At 38.6% G+C, this 20,852-nt stretch overlaps 1 protein-coding gene across 3 annotated transcripts; it reads left to right on the top strand.

Annotated features, from left to right (window-relative positions):
* The first annotated feature begins 1,598 nt into the window (after positions 1 to 1,598).
* On the top strand, positions 1,599 to 20,770 carry st3gal8 (ST3 beta-galactoside alpha-2,3-sialyltransferase 8). Of its 3 annotated transcripts, none has more exons than XM_026347056.1 (9): positions 1,599 to 1,684; positions 14,067 to 14,441; positions 14,671 to 14,761; positions 14,848 to 14,986; positions 16,168 to 16,361; positions 16,819 to 16,998; positions 17,177 to 17,222; positions 17,645 to 17,764; positions 18,217 to 20,770. In XM_026347056.1, the coding sequence occupies exons 2-9, from the start codon at positions 14,291 to 14,293 to the stop codon at positions 18,382 to 18,384; spliced, it is 1,089 nt and encodes a 362-aa protein (XP_026202841.1). In that variant the 5' UTR covers positions 1,599 to 1,684; positions 14,067 to 14,290; the 3' UTR covers positions 18,385 to 20,770. The 3 variants fall into 3 exon arrangements, with proteins under 3 accessions (XP_026202841.1, XP_026202843.1, XP_026202842.1); XM_026347058.1 differs by lacking the exon at positions 1,599 to 1,684 and adding an exon at positions 6,487 to 6,507; XM_026347057.1 differs by lacking the exon at positions 1,599 to 1,684 and adding an exon at positions 11,877 to 12,007.
* Positions 20,771 to 20,852: the final 82 nt, after the last annotated feature.

The raw sequence follows: 20,852 nt of genomic DNA, 5'->3' as shown, positions 1-20,852 counted from the left end.
CACATAAAGAAGACATTTCCCTTAACTGATCTCATAGTAAACACACGCAAACACACACAGAAAGAAAACACGTAAGACATAGATATGAGGAGACTGATCACTCAGATGCAGTGATCTCAGCTAACAAGGAAGACACATCTACACCACACTAAATATTGAGGTACCGCTAAACCTCTGTTGACATCAATGGACTCAAGATCAACAACTTAAACTTCACTAACACAACCACACATTAAGCAGGCACAACAACACAAAAAACGGGAAGCTAACAAGTTATTTATTTCTGGTCCAATAGCAGAATAGAGAGGAAAGCTTTGCATATATCTTTTTATTTCTTTTAGCTCTTTAGCCAGTGAGCAAAAGCAGATATTGATATTTGTTCAGTCACTCTCTCTTTTTCTTATCCTTGTTTTCTCCTCCATCACCTTCTGTCTCTTTGGTTATTAAATTAAAGACAGAAACTAATGTGGAACAGCAATGAATGAATGCTGAAATAAAAGCAGAACAGATATTTAAGATGATGGTATGAAAGTGAATCAGACTCAAAAACTATAGAAGAGCCAAACAGCAGACGTCCCAAATGGTTTACTGGGGGTTTGAATGACTGCTCAAAACTAAAAGGATTAAAAGAGAATTATATATTTAGCTGCACAATGTGGTGCAAAGATAGTTTAAATGTTACAAAAATAAGGCACAGTGGATTCTCTATCATATGAGATTATAAAAAATCAGCTTTAGCTCACCTTTGGTAGAGTTTCCTGTTTCCTTTGTACACTCTGTTGTTTTGTGTAAAAGTAAATAAGTTATTGTCATGAATGTACTGCATGAGACTCAAAGTGTTGACTCGTGCAACTTCACTTAGCAGAAGAAATTAAAATGAGAGTGGTTAGTTTGTCATTTCTCCATCTGTCACAGCTATATATGAAAAAAGAGCAGACTAGTTTAAGAACTGCTTTTGTTTAATGTTTATGGCTATTTGGAGTTCCACATGGTGCAGTTGGCATTTTTTTCACTGAAGACGATTGTTCATCAGGCGTTTTAATCTTAAGCTGTTAATTTCATGAATTCCTAAAAACGTGGCTTTAAATTTGAGCTTAACACGTTTTAAAACCCTCTCTGGCCCATGTGAGGAAATATCTAGACACACCCTTACTTACAAGGACCAAACACACACACACACACACACACACACACACACACACACACACACACATATATTTAATCTCAGAATTTAAAATATGAAGACAACAAACCACAGAAATGACAAAATGGCATTTAAAAGTGCCCATAATTATTATGTGATGCTGATTAAATCCAGCTGTTGGTTTTAATTCCCTATGATGCAGATTTTTGACAGTTTAATGTGTTTTTATGATAAATTGTCTTTTTCTTCATCTCTGTTCACTCTTCTTTGTTTTGTTTTGTTTTGTTTTTTTTTGTGGACACTCACACTTCGTCCTAATGTAAAGATATATGTACAGATACAGTAAGATGTCAGTAAATATAATGTTGTTTTATATATTTTAAAGCACCGCACTCCTCCGCACTCAGCCCCCTCCACCCAGCCGGCGTCCCCCGGGGGGCGGGCTCTCCGTGCTGCTACATCATCCTGCGCCCCTCGCTGCTCTGCTGGTGCCTCACGCAGAAAATACGACAGATCCTCCGACCGCAGCAGCTTTTTCACGTGAGTCCTCCTCACCTTGTTCTCAGCAGACCTTTCTGCCGTTTCACCGACTGTTTACCGACTCTCTGTGCGTCTTTAATCCCGCTCGGCTGCGCGTTTTCACGTCTCTGTGCGTTTCACTGGTGTCGGTTCGTGCAACTTGGGCTGGACAGTTCGGAAAGTTTCCAGCAAACTTCGTGCAGTTTTCTGGCGTTTGGTCTTCTTCTTTTATTTCCTTCTCCTGTGTCCGTGCTTGTTTTCACGCTTGTCGACGTTTGTTTGCTTGTTCGTTGTTGTTTTCAACAACTTTCATGTGTCTGTGTGTGGGAAAAAAAAAAAAAAAAGAAGCCTGACACGGATAAGAAAGAGGAGATGGAGGAGGAGGAGGACGGGGTCGGGCTGGGGGTGTGGGGGCTTTGGTACAAACTGTCTTCAGACTTTCTGTCTCTGCTTTCTCCAGCGACCTCTGATGACATTTAGTCCTTGTATAGTGCTTTTCTTTTTTAGTTTGTGTGTTGGGGCTTTGGTGCTTTAATGATTTCTAAGTGAGCCCCCCCCCTCAGCCACCACATGTTACAGCAGCACTTCATAACCCAGTGTCTCCAGGTTTCACTGCGGAACTCGGTATTTAGACAATATCCGTTACTTCCTTGCATAAGTGTAGCACATACTACAGTTTACTATTAGCAGAAGTAACCAAAACACGAAACTGCACCTCCGTCTATAGCCATCTATATCCTCTGTCACTCTTTGAAGCACTGAGGTTGTTGTGTGAACTCTCAAAGTCACAGTTTCCTCCCATGTTGAGACCTTCTCATCTTATTTCTTCTTCCTTCTCTAAAGTTTCCCACCACCTGTTTTTGTTGTTGCTGTAGCCTCAAAGTTAGATTCAGATAAATCTAGAGAAAATGCAAGACAAAGTTACACTTGACTCAATTAAGTCAATTAAACTTAATGTATTTAATTTGATGCAGTTTAATAGTTAGATCAACTTAAGCATTCAAGTTGATGAACTATTACAACTCTCTACTATTATAAGTTGTATAAATGTAACTAAATTCAATTAAAGTATTGTTTTTTCAGTACCCTGTGTTGTAATTGTAGTGAGGCTGTGTTTTGATTTTACTGTAAATGAATGTCTTGCATTTTACTCTTTACTACATGTACATGCTGCGACCCGTGGACAGGAGGGAACATTCACTCACAGATTTTAGTGATTCACTTAAAGAAAAGTATTTATTTTCTGTTTATTTATTTATTTTCTGGCAAAAAAGATGGTAGATTTGTAGCAAGTCATTACAAGTCATTACAAAAAAGTCTAGTGATACAGGAGTAAAATTAACAACATTTACATATCATGTGGCCGTTCACATGACCACAAACGCTCCACATACTAAGTACAAACTATACATAGAGAATGGTTTGTCACACACACACATTTATTTACTTGAATTACAACCTTTTGCAAATATATAGTTGCACATTCTGATTGTGTTAAGCTTAATTTTGTCTTGTTCAGTAAATAGCTTGCTAATAGATTTCTATTGAAAGTAGTGTCAGCACTATGCTTGACAACATTAATTTTATCTAACATTACCACAGTGCCACATGTAAGTTTTATGTTAATGAACCTCAGTGGTTTCTCAAACAACTTTCTAATCATTTCTGTGTTAAGCCACACAGAGAGCTTAGTCTTGGCCTCACCCTTGGGCTAACCACTCACTACAGTAACTCCTTCAGCATTTAGTTCTTCTTCAAAGCCTGTTCCTCAGCTGGAAGTACTTTCCATGCATCCACATCTACACAACACTGTTCAGTCTACAAGTTTCTAGCTGTGATCCCTGCTGTGTAAAAACCTGAACTACAGTGTTCTGCCCTCTCATTGTGCTGTAGTCTGAATGGACTCGTCTTCTCTGTGGGGAGGTTTCGTGACTTGTGATCGTTAACTCATTGGACAGCTCGTGTTGGCAGCTGCCAGTCTTCCTGTGATACTGCTTCTCAGACATTACTGGAGATAACATCTGTCTTCATATATATAAAGATTTCTTTGAAGAACATACTACCTGTCAAACATTTTTGTTAAAACGCTGTCAATTCAAATTTCTACTATGAAGGCAAATAGAAGTCATTTCCTCAACTGATAGTTGGCAGTTGTGAAATATAATGGCCTTGAATAAAACTGTGTTTGATCACTGATATGACCAAATCTGTTGCAAGGATCAGTAAATGAGCAATTGGACAACCCGATTAAGTAAACACTAAATCACATTAATGATAAAATAAATGACAGACACCAACCAATTAACAATAGATGATTCAACAACTGTCCAGGCAAAATGATTATTAATCACAACAATGCTGCACAATTAGCAGACTTCATTAGAGCTCAACTATATCAGACCAAAAGATGCAATATGTACAGCTGCAAATAGCTTAACTTAATATTATCAAATAAACACCAGTACCCGAACCTGTGACAGACTGGTGTCATAATATAACATGTAAGCGATATTATCCTACCTAAGAGTGACCTCTCTAGTAACTATTGTCCAGCTGGTAGAAACAACTGTGCAGCTTGGGGTGATGTCCTGGTAAAATGCACTTGTACTCAGATCAGGGGGTGTCGCCTTTACAAATCATCACATTTGTGTTATGTTTGAAGCATATTTAGAGTACAGCTGCTCCTAGGTCTCTTTTTGTTGTGTTGTCATCACATTGGTTGTTTTAAGAGGAACAACAGCACATGCTTTGGTCTGTGATTGTAAAGTCTTGCGTTGTGTAGTTTGTCTAGTTTGCAAGTGTATTAAGAAAAATGTCTATCTTTATCATCTTTTTATCACCCAACCCTAAGCGAAAGCCAAACTTCTTGGTGCAGCGTTTATCCACACAACAGTGAGCACATAATTTTTTTTATTAATTTGATTTCAATAAGGAGCATTCGGAAAACATGTAATTTATTGTTCTTTATAGCTATAATACAACAAAAAATTCATAGTGGAAACATCACTGTGAGATAGTATGAGAGCATATTTGAAGAATTAATTTAATCTGTTTTGGCTCCATGTGCATTTAACATAGACCTATATGTTGTCTCTGTATAACTGTAGCTGCAGTGCTTGTTTGATGTGCCGTGTGACTGGAATTTATGATTTTTAGGTTGATGAGACATCTGAAATGGGAATCTAAAACATATAATGCATAGTAATTATGGAGAGGCAGACAGGTTGTGTGGTCTGTGAGTCAAAGATCCTCCTCTGGATTTGGACAGATGTAATTATAGAGGTTTCATTCTAAATCTAAACTACAGAAACACATTGGAGACAGTCAGTCAGGTCAGTTTTCTTTCTAAAGGCCAAAATTACAGATTTCTCAGAGATCTTTATAATAGCACATTTTTTTTATCCTTAGAGTTTCGATTCATAGGAAGAAAAAAACAATAAAACAAGCATTAAATCCCAGAAAAATGCAGTGGAACAAGATAGACAGAAGAAGTTTGTGTCATATTTAGAGCAGACTGCTTGACTGCAAGGATAATTTCAGTATTAAGTGACCAGACAGACAAGAATAAATATGCAGTGGCGAGAGAAGTGCTTGAACCGTTTTAAATGACTTAAGTTTAATAGGTCATAAAATGTCATCTAATCTAATTATAGGTAAAAGCGTAGCTTTAATTAATAACACACAACAAATAGAATCTTTTATGTCTTTATTGGGTACCGCCATTACCCATTGCCAGTTCTGGGAGGAAAATAAGTGAACCCTCTGAATTTAATAACTGGTTAAATTTGGTTTGGCAGCAGTAACCTCTAACTAGTGTCTTTGTAGCTACACAGTGCTCAGGATGTATGTTGGACCATAATTCCTCACAGTACTGCCTCAGCTCAGTCCACATCATCCCTACTTGGAAGGTCTGACTTGAGAATGATTTTCCTTTGTTTAAAGCCATTCAGCTGTAGGATCATTTTTCTGCTGCAAATTCAAGAGACCTTCAGTCACCCTTGCATCATCATCATCATCATCACTTATTAAATTTCCCCCAGTAGCTGCAGCTACATGGATGATTTCCTAAGTATTTTCCTAAGTATGGTCATTCTGAACGGGCCAGTCCGCTCCGATTTATGTGGATAAACGAGTACCATGATGTGTACTGTCCCAATACTCAGTGTTATAAAGAAACCTAGTAAACGGTCATTAAACTGAAACAGGGGGTCTGCTGAGCAACTATGCCCTATGTTTCCATTGCCAATGATTGCCAGCTGTTTCTGGCCTAAAGATCATGTTGTAAGTTCATCAGTGCATTAAATGGCATTGGTGTAAGTATGATTGTGTACATTAGAAGCAATATTGTAAAACACTTTGGGTACCCAGAAGGCAGAAAAGCAATGATACAGGTGTGCAGTTGTGTTTCTTGGAGAGCAGTGGCTTCCCGTGTGTGTGTGTGGTTGTCTTCACATAGGCACCATGCTCCATTATTTGCATGTGGTAGATGAACTGGCGTTTCCCAACTATTTGAGTCATCTTAGCTGGAAGTCCACTTTAAAGTAATTACATCATAATTGTAACTTACGCAAAGATCTAACCTTGTTTTAAGACAAGTCTAAAGAGATCTCTCACTTTTTCTTGCCACTGCATGCTATTAAGTCTGTCTTTCCATGAGTCAGGAGTGTGGCAGGAAGCTACAGTGGGCATGTTTCATTTTCCTGTTGCTGGAATTATTCTGGGCTAGTGGCGCAATGGATAGAAGAAGAAGAAGAAGATTCTAGGTTCGACTCCCGGCTAGTTTGGCACAAACTCTTGGGGCGGCAGTTAGCTCGGTTAGTAAGCTACCTTATAGGATCAATAAGGTATGTCATTATTATTATTTAAAATGTGTGTGTGTGGTGAGGACAGTTTGGTCTTTTCAACTTCCTGGGCTTTTGACTTTAGGATTACACTTACATTTAGTCATTTTATCCAATGCGACTTACAAGGTACAATGCAAAGGGGGAGTAAGCATAAGGAGGTCTTGTCTGAGGACCCCATCTGGAGGTAGACCACAGCTGGGATTTAAACCCAAGTCTCCTGCATGGAGAGAACCGATCTTACCACTACACTATCCAGCTGCCAGGACTAGTTCTGTGTGTGTGTGTGTGTGTGTGTGTGTAGTGTGTGTGTGTGTGTAGTGTGTGTGTGTGTGTGGTGTGTGTGTGTGTAGTGTGTAGTGTGTGTAGTGTGTGTGTGTGTGTGTAGTGTGTGTAGTGTGTGTAGTGTGTGTGTGTGTAGTGTGTGTGTGTGTGTAGTGTGTGTGTGTGTGTGTAGTGTGTGTAGTGTGTGTAGTGTGTGTGTGTGTGTAATATTTTCCGCAAGTTGTCTTAAACCTTTCCGAGTTGCACTGAGGCTTCAGTTCTACAGACTTTCCATCCTGTTGGTCCTTTCCTGTTTCTGCTGGAAAATGAAACATTCACATTAGGCTGACTGTTAAACCAGATTTGACCTCAGTGGGAGCAGAGCTTTGTGGATTTTTATTCAACGTACATTTTGCTGGTAGATCACAACATTACATCTACCAGCCAATCACGGTGCAGACAGTACTCTGGTTTTCCTACTTTACAGGTAAAACCCAAAGCTTTTATATATAAATACTTTTGTTTCCCTCTGTTGTTAAACATATCAAGGTGTGCACAGTGTCTCTCTTCTAATATCAGTTGTTTTAATGACCCCACTGCTGAATAGACTGAATAAGGGTAATGCTGGATTTTAAGTCTATTAGTGCTAATTAGGTCTAGGTGATGAAACGATAACAATATCTTCTCAATAAAACCAATTTCATTCATGTTTTGACTCAAAAAGTGATGATCGGAATAGCACTGCGCAAACCAATCACGTGGCTGGAAAAGCACATCAAGTTAGATTGACACACACTTCGCAGACCATAGTATGAGCTGTTAGCAGCAACACGTGCAAATGCTTTGGCTACTGCAGTGAAGTGGCGTGCAGACGCACTGCAGACTGCATCAAAGGCATGTTTCTACTACAACCGGTAATACCATTTATCTTTTTACTATCTGAAGCAGTATCATGCTTTAGACTTCGTACAATGTAAAACTATACAGTCCCAGACTGTATATACTGTATGTATGTATTTATATACGTAATATAGCAAGTGCTGGTTCCTATTAAACCAGTGTTATACACACGCAACAGACCTGATGCCGTTGACTTTTTAGTGACATGTCTTATAACAAAAAACAAAGACACACAGTGATATCGTGTCATAGCCGACTTAATTGCAAAAGACATAAAACCACTGAGCATGGTTAAAAACAATCCCACCTCGGAGTAAAAAGGAAGCTTTAAGCTTGCCAGAAATAGTGTTTTCACTTGCTAATTCAATAACAATAACTAATTCAATACTCTCCCACAGCGATTGTATTTCTGTTAATGGGTTAATGGGATGTTTGATTAAAACATTTGACTTTGAGAGACAGTTTTTTTGTTTCTTACTTCCTTTTTTTCAGACATGCTTGAGTTGTACACACTGTTACTCTTCATTGAGCCCTTTCTCACTTCACTTTTACAGTATGCATCTCAGGAAATTGGGACACACTCTGCAGCGTAGAAGTAATAATCTACAGCTTCCTGACTGTTTAGTGGTTTGGTGTAACTAGATACTGTAGTTTCCTCCCTTGAAAATATTTTCACACTTCTCATAATAACAAAAGTTCTCATCAGCATGATGTTTTTGAGCTGTTGTTTCAAAAAGGTCAAATAAAACAAAAGAATTGTGATTATTGTTTTTGCCATAATTGAACAGTCTTTCAGAGGTAGGTTTTTCCACATGGCCTCATTCACTTGCTTACACAACTCCTTGGACCTCATGTTGAGTGTTCCAGTTAGCTACCACATACAAATTTAACACTCTCATTCGACCTTTTAATGTCAGATTGATAAGAAATGTGTGTAATTCCTAAACTGTTAAGTGATTAACCATTTTAATTTAAGTCTACGCTTTAATGACATTTGAATTGTCCTTTTCAACTTGTGTTAGTGTACAGAATCACAAAAATGATTCAAATGCTTCTAGACGGGGGATTTACTAAGCACATGCCTGAAAATATCAGTTGAATCGAGCTGGCTACAGGAAATCATGTTACAGTCTTTGCTGCAAAGTCATCTGTGGCATTTACTACAAACAGCAGCCTTTTGTTCGCTCACTTTAGTCTTTAGGAAAGTGCCTCCCCACAGGCAACATAAGAGCCCAGTTTAATCTGCACCAGTTTTGGGCACAAGTGATGCCTGAAATCTGGGAACATATGAGTCGTCTGCTGATGTTTCACAACCGCAAACTCAGCTGTGAAAAAGTAGTAAAAATAACAATGAAGCACGTGTCAGCTAAGTCTAAGGAGGAGACTTTCTAGATATGTTAGATGAAGATGACTTCGTACTATATATTGATATATTAAGTAAAAAAGACCTAAAATGTTTAAAAGCCAGCAGTGAAGCAGACAGCACTCTTATCTTCCCTTGTGTAAACAGCACAAACAGTAAAATAAGCTTCAATCTTCATTAGCATGACAATCTGTGTGAGAACTGACACCAGCCTTCTAATTCTCCGTCAGCAGAACAGCTGCCTTCCATCTTGGTGTCAGCACAGAGGTCAAGGGTCAGGGAGAAAAACAGGAAGGAGTGTTGCCTGATGATATTCTCAGCACACAAAATGTGAACCTTAAGGACGTATTCACATTACTATAATAAGACAATGAAATCACACCCTGATAAGTCCAGTTGGAGGAACAGATTTATATGTTTCAAAGACTATTACACGAAAAAATACCAGGCCTCCCTCCACCCCGACCCTCCACTAAAATAACATACAGACACTGACTCAGCTGATAGTCATTAAGTCTGCACTGTCCATGTCTCTAACTGTGTTTACATGCACTTTAGCATCTGATTTATCTGCCATACATGACAGAACAGTGGGTGTATAAAAGGACAGATTGGTGCAGTTAGTGATGCATTCTGGTGTTTAATAAAACTCTAGTAGTCTGACTAAAACTGAAAGTCTGGACTTTTTCTAATTTTCTTCAACACACACATTTTTATCACAGACTGAGAAAGATGATAACACCAACAAGTCATTTACAGCATGAAACAAAAGCAAATGTTCCCCTTGAACAAAACAAAACAGAAACATGCTCAAATGAGTCATATTTATAATCAGGTATCTATATAAATCACTCCTGCTTTTATGTGTGCCATGTCCCTTTGCTGTTTGCCGATAGCATGAGGCAGAAAACCCAAGCAAGCATATCACAGCATGAACTGTACTCTTTTCACGCCATGTGATTATACTAGACATACCAAACCCTGCTGCACTCTGCACCTGCAGTGTTTTGAGAAGTACTATTAAAAATAAAGAGATTTTCTGTTTGCAAGAGAAAACCTCTGCTGTGTTAAGAAGGAGGCGATGGGAATGAATTGGATCCCACTTTCATTAAGCTTGTCCTAGCCATTGAGGAAAAATTATAAAACGTATCTGCAGCTGTTTTCAGAGCAATAAGTCCCAAAGCTTACTTATCTGGGTCATGATCAGGACACAGAAAAAATTACATAGAAATGGCTCATTTTGTTAGGTATATGATGAATAACATTTAATCAATTAAGTTACCTATACATGTACTTGATAACACATAAAACAAAAGAAACAATGCAGATTTTGAGAAGGACATAAGAGAGAAAAGACAAATGGAGTCAGAACATATGGCGTTTCAGTTGAGTTTTAAATGTGGTAATTTGTCATTTGAACACTAAAATTTGAAGAGGGCACTTTGAAAATAATTTATGCAACTAAAGCCACTTTTTGTAAGATTTTAATGTTTCCACTTAATGTTTTCAGCTTTTTTCTTTTTTTATTTTTTGCATGTCCATTAGGAGAACCTCATTAGTCATGCACCAACATGACTCATTAGTTTAACTGACTGCACTGGTCAGATCTAAATGTTTAACTGTGATGAAAGTGTGGAAACATCAAAAGGCACAACAAAATAATGCAGACACATACAGACGTTAAAATTTCCATTAACCTTTTGGCCCCTGTGCATGCTGGGTAACTTCTCTACACATCTATTTCTTTCAATTGCGATGACATGATTAGCACTGAATAATTTTAACTCTCTGCTCATTTTCCCTGTATTCATAGAGTCACCACATCTATGACAAACAAATTAGGTTACTATGTGTGTGTTACGTTGTTCTCCCCTCGGTCAGCGTGGTCAGACTGACACAGGGCGTTTACATGCACTTTACATGTAAGCAGGTTTGTGTACTTTCTTCAGCATATTGATTTTCAAAATGCGTTGTGTTATCATATTGAAAGTTACTCCATGGAACAGTAAACAAACTAGCCCCTAGTTACAAGGTCAGTTTCCACAGAGGATTTGATTATTTTTAAAGTAATTAGGTGACATCCTCCCGTGTCCTCTGTCCTCTCACTTTTCCATTAGCTAGTCTTTTAGTACTAATATAAAGTAAACAAACCATGTTTACAAAGTAAATACCAAACTGCTGTGTGTAACTAGATTATTGCAGTGCATGTAAATACATTCTCTTATTACTCAAGTAACCAGGTTTCCTGTCTGCATGTAAGGGCTCCATCTGTCTCACTGAGACCAAAACTGGTACAGATCTGGACAAACTTGGACCAATCAATAGATATCACTAAATCTGATTCACAGTCGTTAGGTGTGTGCCCACTTTAACATTGTCTTTAGCCGTTTCCAGGCACTTGTTCTGCCGTTTTTACTCTTTATTTCTTTTGTGGGTCTCACAAGAATCTTGTTCTTTTAGACAAAAAAAATTTTAACAGCTTTGGAAATAATCGGTGTGAAACAAGAAGAGACAGAGACAGAAAAACAAAAACAGAATGTCTTGAATGTCCCTTAGCCCTGTCCGCAGGGTGAAGGTTTGCTAAGCTCAATTGAATAACAGCCTTGTAAGAAGTTATTTTTGGGACCAGTAGTGCCTGCTTGAAAAGAAAATATTTGTAAATGTACTTTGCATATAAGGATGATGAGCCAGTGAAGCTTTACAGCTCAGCAATACTGTAGCTGGAGCTGACTTCATTCCTAGAATTAATTTTTAACAAAGGTATTGATTGATTGTGCCCTGTTTTCTGTTTGGACTTTTCAATTCAGACCTGCTTCTGTGTCCTTTGTACCAGGACAAGTTTGCACAGTCGAGTTCTGCACTAACATGCTCCTACGCTACAGATACTAATCTAGCTTTCTCTCAGAAACTTCTTCCTGCTTTCTCCTGAGAGCGCTGCCGATCCTGAGGAGAAACAAATATCTTTACCAGATTCATGTGAGTGTGTTGATATGTTAAGCAGGATCTGCTCTGACTTGTCTCATATGGTGCGGTTTGCCAAATCAAAGTTTGTAGCCGTAGAAATGTGGAGGCAACTGAAGTGAAACTGATCAGGTTTATGTCAGGAAATGCACAGTTCTGTTAGTCTTCAAGTCTTTACTCCTGTCTCCAGTCAGATATTAAGTGGACGACAGTAACTGATGTTGTTGATGTGACTGTGATATTTTTTTTTTACCTCTTTTGAGCACAACACCCACAATTTAAAATCAGGTCATTTAATGTTTCCTGTGGCTACGAACCCACAAAAAAAACAAAAAAACAAACTTGTAAGCAACGATAGGCGTAGTGTATCAATTCTTATTATCAAGAGATACAAGACTCAACATGTTTACTAGTGAGCTATTAGGGAACTGACAGCATGAAGATTGTTGCAGCACATGTTTTTGTTCTGCTCTGAGAAGCAAAGATGCAGGAAACAAGCTCTAACTTAAGTTTCACCAGCCCATGATAGTCGATACCGATACCACAGAGATTCCACTATTCTCAATTGTACTCTATACTCTATACTTGTATACTCTATTAAATTGATGTTTTTTTCACATCAACATTTTTATTCTGTTCCAGCATGAACAATATTATATAACCTTCAAGTAATAAAGACATTTTATTTAAAGTAGGGCAATATAGATAGACATAGACACAGACATACGAAACAAGAAAAATCAGCTTTTGTGACTTCACATTTCCAGGGCAGCACCACCTGCCAGTGTAATGTAATAAATGACAAGAAAGAATATTAATATATATCCCAAAGAATAAACCAGAGAGGCTGCTGTGCGCACACACACACACACACACACACACACACACACACACACACACACACACACACACACACACACACCACTTTATGTATGTATTATGGGTTGTGCGATCAGCCTAAACAAGTTAACGTTAGCCTTTGTGAATATATGGAGTTTTGCCACAACAGGTACAGCTGTTGACAGACAACAACAGTACTGTCAAGATGTAAACCATTTAAAATGAACACCAGCAAAATCACATTCTCCATGAACGTTATTACAGTACCTTCAGTACCATAGAAAACAAGTACCGTCATTTTTTCCAGGACTTTGGTATCGACTTGATAACTTAAATACAGATTTCTAACCTGCAGATGTTTGGGTATGTTCAGTAAAATGGGAATATTCAAGAACCTCAAAATTGTACTTAATTACTAATAAAGAGTCTGTTAATCTCCGCAGCTTTAATGCAGCTGCTGTGAGAAGGAAAGTGCGACTGTGTGTGAGTTGAACCAGTTAGAACGAACATTATGAAATAAACTGTTAAAGCTATTAGTTGCACAACACACACATTTGACGTCAGCTGACTCCGAGAGCGAGAGGTGAAACTGGAGGAGCTGAACTGAACCCAGATCCTATGGTATTCACAAACCGAGAGTTCTGCTGCAGAGAGGCGGGAGGGGAATACGTGTAGACGGGCGGGTGGGTTGGGGAAGGAAGAGAAGGGGGAGGAAGCAGACAGGGCTGTTTATCAACATAAATCTCTCCCTTCCCTTTCCTGTATTTTTACTTTTGTTGTTGTACATTATGTCATTTCACTGACCATGACCACTTACTCAGAATTACTCTTTTTCTGTAAGGTGTCGTGGTATCTTAGATATTCACGTTAAAATAAGGGACTGTAGTTTTTTAAGTTCTACTTATTTATTCATTGGGGAATTAACCAAACGGTCATTAAGCTTTTTTTTTATACAGTACATGTTAATACACAGAGGAAAGACAGGATTTCGTTGTCTATCACTTAAATAGGAAGGAATTTCATGAAGGCCTTTATTAACAGGAGGAATGATCAAAGCAGGTGAAACCTGTTTCCGAGTTCTCAGGGGCACCTGGTTGTTTTAGTAGATTTAGGAAAATCCTTTAATACTATGGACTTTAATTTGTGCCTGTAGCTGCAAGGGGGTGTTTTTATTGGCATAGGGGTATAATTCTGCATATTATTTATTGAAACTGTGTCTTTCTGTCTGATGCAGGGGCCCATAGAGCCTGCTCCAGCGGTAGAAGAGCAGCGCTGTGCACAGGACTCGGGTTTCATGGAGATAAACCTGAGTGGAGAGAGAACACAACACAGCAAAATGACCAGATGACAACAGGTCACATTGTTGAACTATGCTGACGTAGCAGGCTGCAAAGTTGATCGACAGCTCAGCAACTCATCCCTCCTCCTGACGCTGCCAACCTGGCATCCATCCGGGCCATGTTGTTGAGGAAGAGGCTGTACCCTGCGGTGGTGGCCGTCATGCTCCTCTTCCTCATACTCGCCAGTCAGAGATTCCAGGAGAGAACTTTCCTGCCTCGGCCTTCGGCCCCATCCACCGGCGAGGCCGGGCCCACCTGGAGAGAGACAGGTGAGCAGCTGACATCACCATCATAGTAGCAGCAGCTGCAGGAGTAGTAGCAGTTGGTGTTAAACTAATTTTTTATTCATTTTGCTAAAAGAAAAATATTTATTTTAGATGGTCTGAGTTTGTTTGGAGTTTTCAGATATGAGCAAGAATCTGCAGATGAATCACTGAGTGGATTTTGGAGGCTGAAAGGGACCAAGTGTGAAAACTTCCTGTGTTTTTGTGTTTGCAGTGGCTGAACCCACAGCTCCTCCACCTGTCCTCACCCCTGCCCCCAAGCTCGAGGCCAAGAAGGAGCCGGTGGACTCCCAGTTTGAGCTGAGGTAACACGCAGAAGGTCTTGGGTTAAGTGTATCCCATGATTCCCTGCTGTCTGTCCGTCTGACTCCTCTTTGTTGTCCTCTTTCAGGTCGTGCGGTTGTTCAGAGTCTTGTATTTCAGACGTGGAGGGGTCAGCCTGGTTCAGCAAACGCTATGACCCCAAACAGCAACCCATCCTCCGACAAAAAAACAATGACTTTGACCCTGACGCCCTCAGATGGTGGCTGGTAAGATCCAAATAAAAAGTGCCTTCACAAAAAGTGTTTCAGCCTCTGATCTCGTTTGAGAAGGTGTGAAGGCCTGATGCACGCTGCTGTGTGCTTGTGTGGCCTTCAAAATAAGAGTCTCAGCTATATATCTGTTTTAATATCGCCATCTAATTCACTTCAGCTAATTAACTGTTTATACAAAAGGTTAATCTACATAAAGCAAATTAAGTTTCCCTGGAGGTTGTAAGAGTTATTTTACATGGCAGCTTTACTGCAAATATCAAAAGGCAGCTCGAATCACAGCTTGATTAAATCATTATAGTGTGTGAATAAATCTTGTTTTTTATACTCAAATAATTTTTACAGACTTCATATATCACTAATAAAAATGTTAATACTTAGCAGTTACACCAAAGTAAATGACCAACCAAGTTTTTAAAAGATGGTTAATAAGATTTGTTTGCTTTCTTCAACAACAGGCTGAGTATAAAATCATTACTTGTTAGTGTGATGCCTGTTACAGGAAATGTTTACAGGCTGAACACTAGAAAAGACCTGACAGCACTGAATTGATGCTAACACTAACAATCAGTAAATCATCAGCATCACAGAAGGAAGATTTATTAGAAACCAAAGAACAATGTGAAATGTGAGTTTCAGTGGATATTTTAGTGAAAATCTATGTTTTCAGAAAATGTTAATGTATTTATATCTTAAAGTTGTCAGCAGTGAGCTGAGAACCAGAGATGGACATCTGAGTGTTTTCTCTGCATTTATAGATTAAGTCCTGCTGCAGAAGCCATTAGTAAATTAAAAGACAGGAGGGGTTGGAAATGCTGCTGCCATCATCAGTCTGAGCCTCAGTATGCAGTAAATTCTTCCTGTGTTTGAGAAAATAAACAACCAGAACTGCATGCTGGACAGTAGATGAACAGTAACTGTAAACATTTTACAATTTAATTTATAGATTATTTTCATTGTTAATTGATATAGTGAAAAATGTCCACTGCAGGATGTTGTTAAATAGAGAAAACCATTCATTTACATTTCACAGGCTGGAAAATTCATTTTCTGCAACTTACACAACACAAGTGATGTTTTTTGAGTTTTCACCTTTAAAAGTGTAAAAGTGTAAAAAAAAAAAAGAAGTTTAATACAGGTAAATAAATGAATGTGATTAATGTTCCTCCACTCCACAGGCTCTTCAACAGGCCACTAATGATCAGACTATGGAGAAAGTGATATCAGACATGTTCCGGGTCATTTCTCCGCCCACTATCGACTTCAAGCGCCGTCCCTCCCGTTGCCGGAGATGCGCAGTGGTCGGCAACTCCGGCAACTTGCGAAAATCTAAACGTGGAATCCTGATAGACTCCCACGACTTTGTGATCCGGTACGTACAGTGGCAAGAAAGAGTATGTGAACCCTGCAATGTCATGGTTTTCTGCATTAATTTGTCATAAATGTGATCTAATCTTCTAATTCTTCAGTCAAGAGAAATATAGTTTGACTAAAGTAAAGAAATTCTGATCTTTCATGTCTTGAGAACAACCATAAAAACCCTTATAGTGCTAGTGGAAAAACTATGTGAACCCTTGAACCCTGATGTTAGCATACGTGAAAGAAAATTATTTTGAGGGTGTGGACTAGAGCTACTGGCCAGCTTGCAGTGATTCAGGTGAAGATGAATTGACATTTGTATCAACAAGTTTTCAGCATAATGTGAGAATGTCTTTACGTCAGCTGAAACACTGTTGGTGATGCTACAGGACAATAAATCTGTATGTTTACATACACACCCTCAACTTATCCCTAATCTTTACCTTCTACTACTACATCATCCTCCTCAGGATGAACAAGGCGGTGACTAAAGGACATGAAAAGGACGTTGGGAACCGGACGACACATCACTTCCTGTACCCGGAGAGCGCGGTAGACGTGAATCGTGGAGTCAGCCTCATCCTGTTGCCGTTTAAACTGAAAGACCTGGAGTGGCTTACCAGCGCGCTGTCCACCGGCCACATCAAAATGTATGAAATGCAGATACAAATACACCTAAACTACAAGAAATGTACAGAAATATTTTTAGGGTGTAAATACATCTATAAATGACAGATTTCAATATTGGATTTTTACATTTGCAAAACCTAAAAACAGATTTTTACGTTATGTATTGTGACCATTTGTCATCTTTTTGTGTGTGTTAAGGACCTACATGAAGGTTAAGGACAGAGTGGAGGCTGATAAAGACAAGGTAAAACAAGTGCTCCATCACTATTTATCTCTAATTAGTAATTACACGTTTTTCACTTGTGTAGTTTGGTTTGGTTCATTTACTTTTGAATATTTGTCGTTTGAAACATTTCTTGTAAATTATTATTTCTGACTATTGACAAATGATTTATTTAATGACCAAACTAATATTTTAGCTGTTTATCCCTCACACAAGGTGATAAAAGCATAAAGATTTATGAAAATACAGCTTTGTTTTCAATTTCAGATTTTGTTTTTTCAGTTGTATTTAACTTCAGGCCTGTTAACATTTCTGTTTGATTGATTTGTATATCAGTCAAACTGTTACAGCTACTTATAAAAACACTTTACAGCAAAATATATGAAAACTGAGCAAGTAAACACCAACCTATCGCTATGATAACAGTGTCTATGTGTGTGCAGGTTCTGGTGGTGAACCCAGTGTTCTTTAAATATGTCCATGACTATTGGACCGAGCAACACGGTCGCTATCCGTCCACTGGTATGCTGGCCGTCATCTTCGCTCTGCACATCTGTGACCAGGTAAGTGGGAGGGGGCGGAGTCTGTGTCTAAAAAGGTTTTGATTAATTTAGCTTAGAGAACTTGTAGGCTGTATGTTGGCCCATCTTGTCTAACCTGCATTCCTGTGTATTAGATGTAAATAGTCTGAACTTGTATAGCACTTTTCTTCCTAACTGGTACCCAAAGAACACAAGTGCTAGGGGAGAAGGAGACACACAGCAACAGTTACAGTGCTCCTTTTACATCGCAAGCGCTCTGAAGGTTTCTCTAATCACCTACCCCGATTCCAAAAACCAGCTTTGCAGTTTACATCACAGTTAAGAAGTCAGCTTACTTAAGAAATCCAACTGTAACCTGGTTACTTAAGTGCATGTGAAGACACTGACTGTCAGGATGTGGTTAGTGCTCTTACAGCGCGTCGTATTAGTCTGTGTTACAAAGCGTCCTGATTTCGCTTCCTGTCTCTGTTCAGGTCTCTGTGTTTGGTTATGGGGCAGACAAGCAGGGGAACTGGGATCACTACTGGGAGGAGAATCGCTATGCTGGGGCCTTCAGAAAGACTGGTGTTCACAGCGCTGACTTTGAAACGAATGTCATTCACCAGCTCGCCAAAGAAGAAAAGATTAAGCTGTACGTGTGACGTGACACGTGTTGGTGAAGGTTCGCAGTCATCCAGGTGTCAACTTCCAGATGACACATGTTGTTCTCCACTTGATTCTTGAGACCAAGAACCAGTTTCTCGTCTGGTATCCAGTTGAGCCTTGTTCATGACAGCTGAATGTGTTCACCGACTGTAAAACCAAATTTCACCTGGCTTGGACACATGGACAGGAATCATATTTTTATAAACCTAAATTACCTGTGGATGGAGCCTTTGGAGATGGGAGGAACTAAATGTGCAACCTCCACCCTGTGCAGACTTGCACTGGTTTAAATGCGTTCCAGCTTAACTTGAACTAATGTTTTTTTTGGGGACCCTCCACTGCTTAAACTGACCGTCCAGTCGTCTGCAAGGATCGACCACACTGATTTTGCTCTGAGCGGGAAACAACCACAGACTTTTAATATTTTTTATCTTTTTTTTTATTGGATTTTATAATTAGACGTAAATATCACGTTCTGCCTTGATCACGTATAGCAACATCATTCTCACCTCATTACACTGATCATCCAAAACAGTATAATTTTATTAGTTTAATACATTTTAAAGAAATAGGTGGGTTATACCCTATCTGAGGAGACTGTGCACGACTTTTAACTCTAAAGTGTTATTAATGACCTATTAAGCAAGATAAGCAGTAACATTAGCAGTGAGTGATGTGCATGGATGAGTGAAAGAAAGAGTGTATGTATGAATGTATTGTCCAAAAACAAAAATCGCATAAATAATGCTGACCAGTCCAGCAGGTAGCAGAAGTTAGCTTGCTGCTGGACTCTCTATTGAAGGGAGATGACGGCAGGCAGAGAGCTGTCAAACTGTGAGTCTGACTGTTGCATCAATCCCAATCACAAAGTGAGTCCACATTTACTTTTGACAAAGTTTGGGCTGAAGACTGCAGTAAAATTATTTTATTTATCCATCATTTACATTTCATTGACAATTCATCCTACATTTTGTTTTACTTTTTTTTAATTTTCTTATTGAATTCTTTGCGGAAAAACAGCTTCAAATATTTTGTCATAGTTTAAGTACATAATTAAACTGTATTTAAGTTTTGCAAAATCTGAAGTCTGAACTGTTCTTAAAGTATAAATTTGATCTAATCCCACCACTTATTCACAGTACATGTTGATCTGTATCTCTAGCACTCCTGTTTTCATGCCAATGCTGCTGCTAATGTCAGTATGACGTGTGATAACAGACCTGAATAGTTTTGTTTTTTGTTTTGTTTTGTTTTTTTATCATGAATGCTGAATTATCTGCTGGAAGCTGTAGCTGTGTCATTAGCTTGGTCGCAGTATTTGTAGAGTGTCGTTTCATTTTAACAAGTTACACGGTCTCTTAAAATCTATCTGCTGACTTATCAGAAGGTTTAATGTGAAACATCTGCTGGTTGTTTTAAAAGTTTCTTTCATTGCTGAGATTCAGCGTTTTGTTGACTTTTCCTGGAAAACGTCTTGCTAGTAAACTGGGAAATGGTCTACTGTAGGGGTTTACAAGGGTGCCAATATGTGCCATAAAGTTCAGCCTCTAAATGACAGAGCAGCAGACTTTCAAGTCCTGAGCTCAACTAAACATACAGATGCAAGATTTTAGGCTTTCCATATTTTATCATTTAAACTTAATAAGTTATAACTAAGCAGCAATAAAGTGTTTTTCCTTTAGGCAGGAGCTCAGAACGTGTTAAAGACTTAAAAGAGGAAATGAAACTTTTTAAGATTTTTTTTTTTTCTCAGTATTACAATAAAGCAGTGATTGTTGTTAGGACGTCCATAGCAAAAAACTGAGTAGTTCATTCAGTGAATTTAGTTTTCCATCACTGTAAACACATCTTAAGTTGTTTTTTTTTCCACCCTCTTAACATAGTATTTTGGAAAACATCACACTAAAAACATAAGTATTAACTCGCATGCATAAGAATTTTTTAAATCCTGATGATTCTCAGAGTTTCAGTTTGTGCACCATGGATGTAAATTATCTCGTAAATATTTCCTTATAATTATGAGAGAGTACATTATAATTACAACAACAGTGCGCATCTCTATGAATCCAAAGTTGTGCTTAACAGATTCCCTGCAGTCTAGATTGAACGCATGAAGCTGCAGGTTAAATCAAATCGAAACGCTCTATGTGATCAGTACATTTAGAGCAGAATGGCATCAACCGACCAGTCAAGATGCAAGAATCACAGTCTGTTATCAGCTTTAATTTAGCTTGTTGTGTTTACACTGTGCATCTGTTTTAAAAAAATGTCAGTTTCACTTTACAGTTCATTCATTCACAGATACCAAACAGACTGGAGCACTGTGACTTTTCAAAGAAAACCACAGAAAACGACATAAACCCACCACTTTGAAACAAATGAACATATGAAGTGTGTCTTCTTTTTTTTTATAAAAACATACTAAATGATCTGGAGGTAAACGTTGAAACAATCAATTCCCACA

This window comes from Anabas testudineus, chromosome 5 (genome assembly GCF_900324465.2).
Source record: "Anabas testudineus chromosome 5, fAnaTes1.2, whole genome shotgun sequence".
Classification (NCBI taxonomy): domain Eukaryota; kingdom Metazoa; phylum Chordata; class Actinopteri; order Anabantiformes; family Anabantidae; genus Anabas; species Anabas testudineus.
This window is presented reverse-complemented; position numbering and strand designations above follow the sequence as displayed.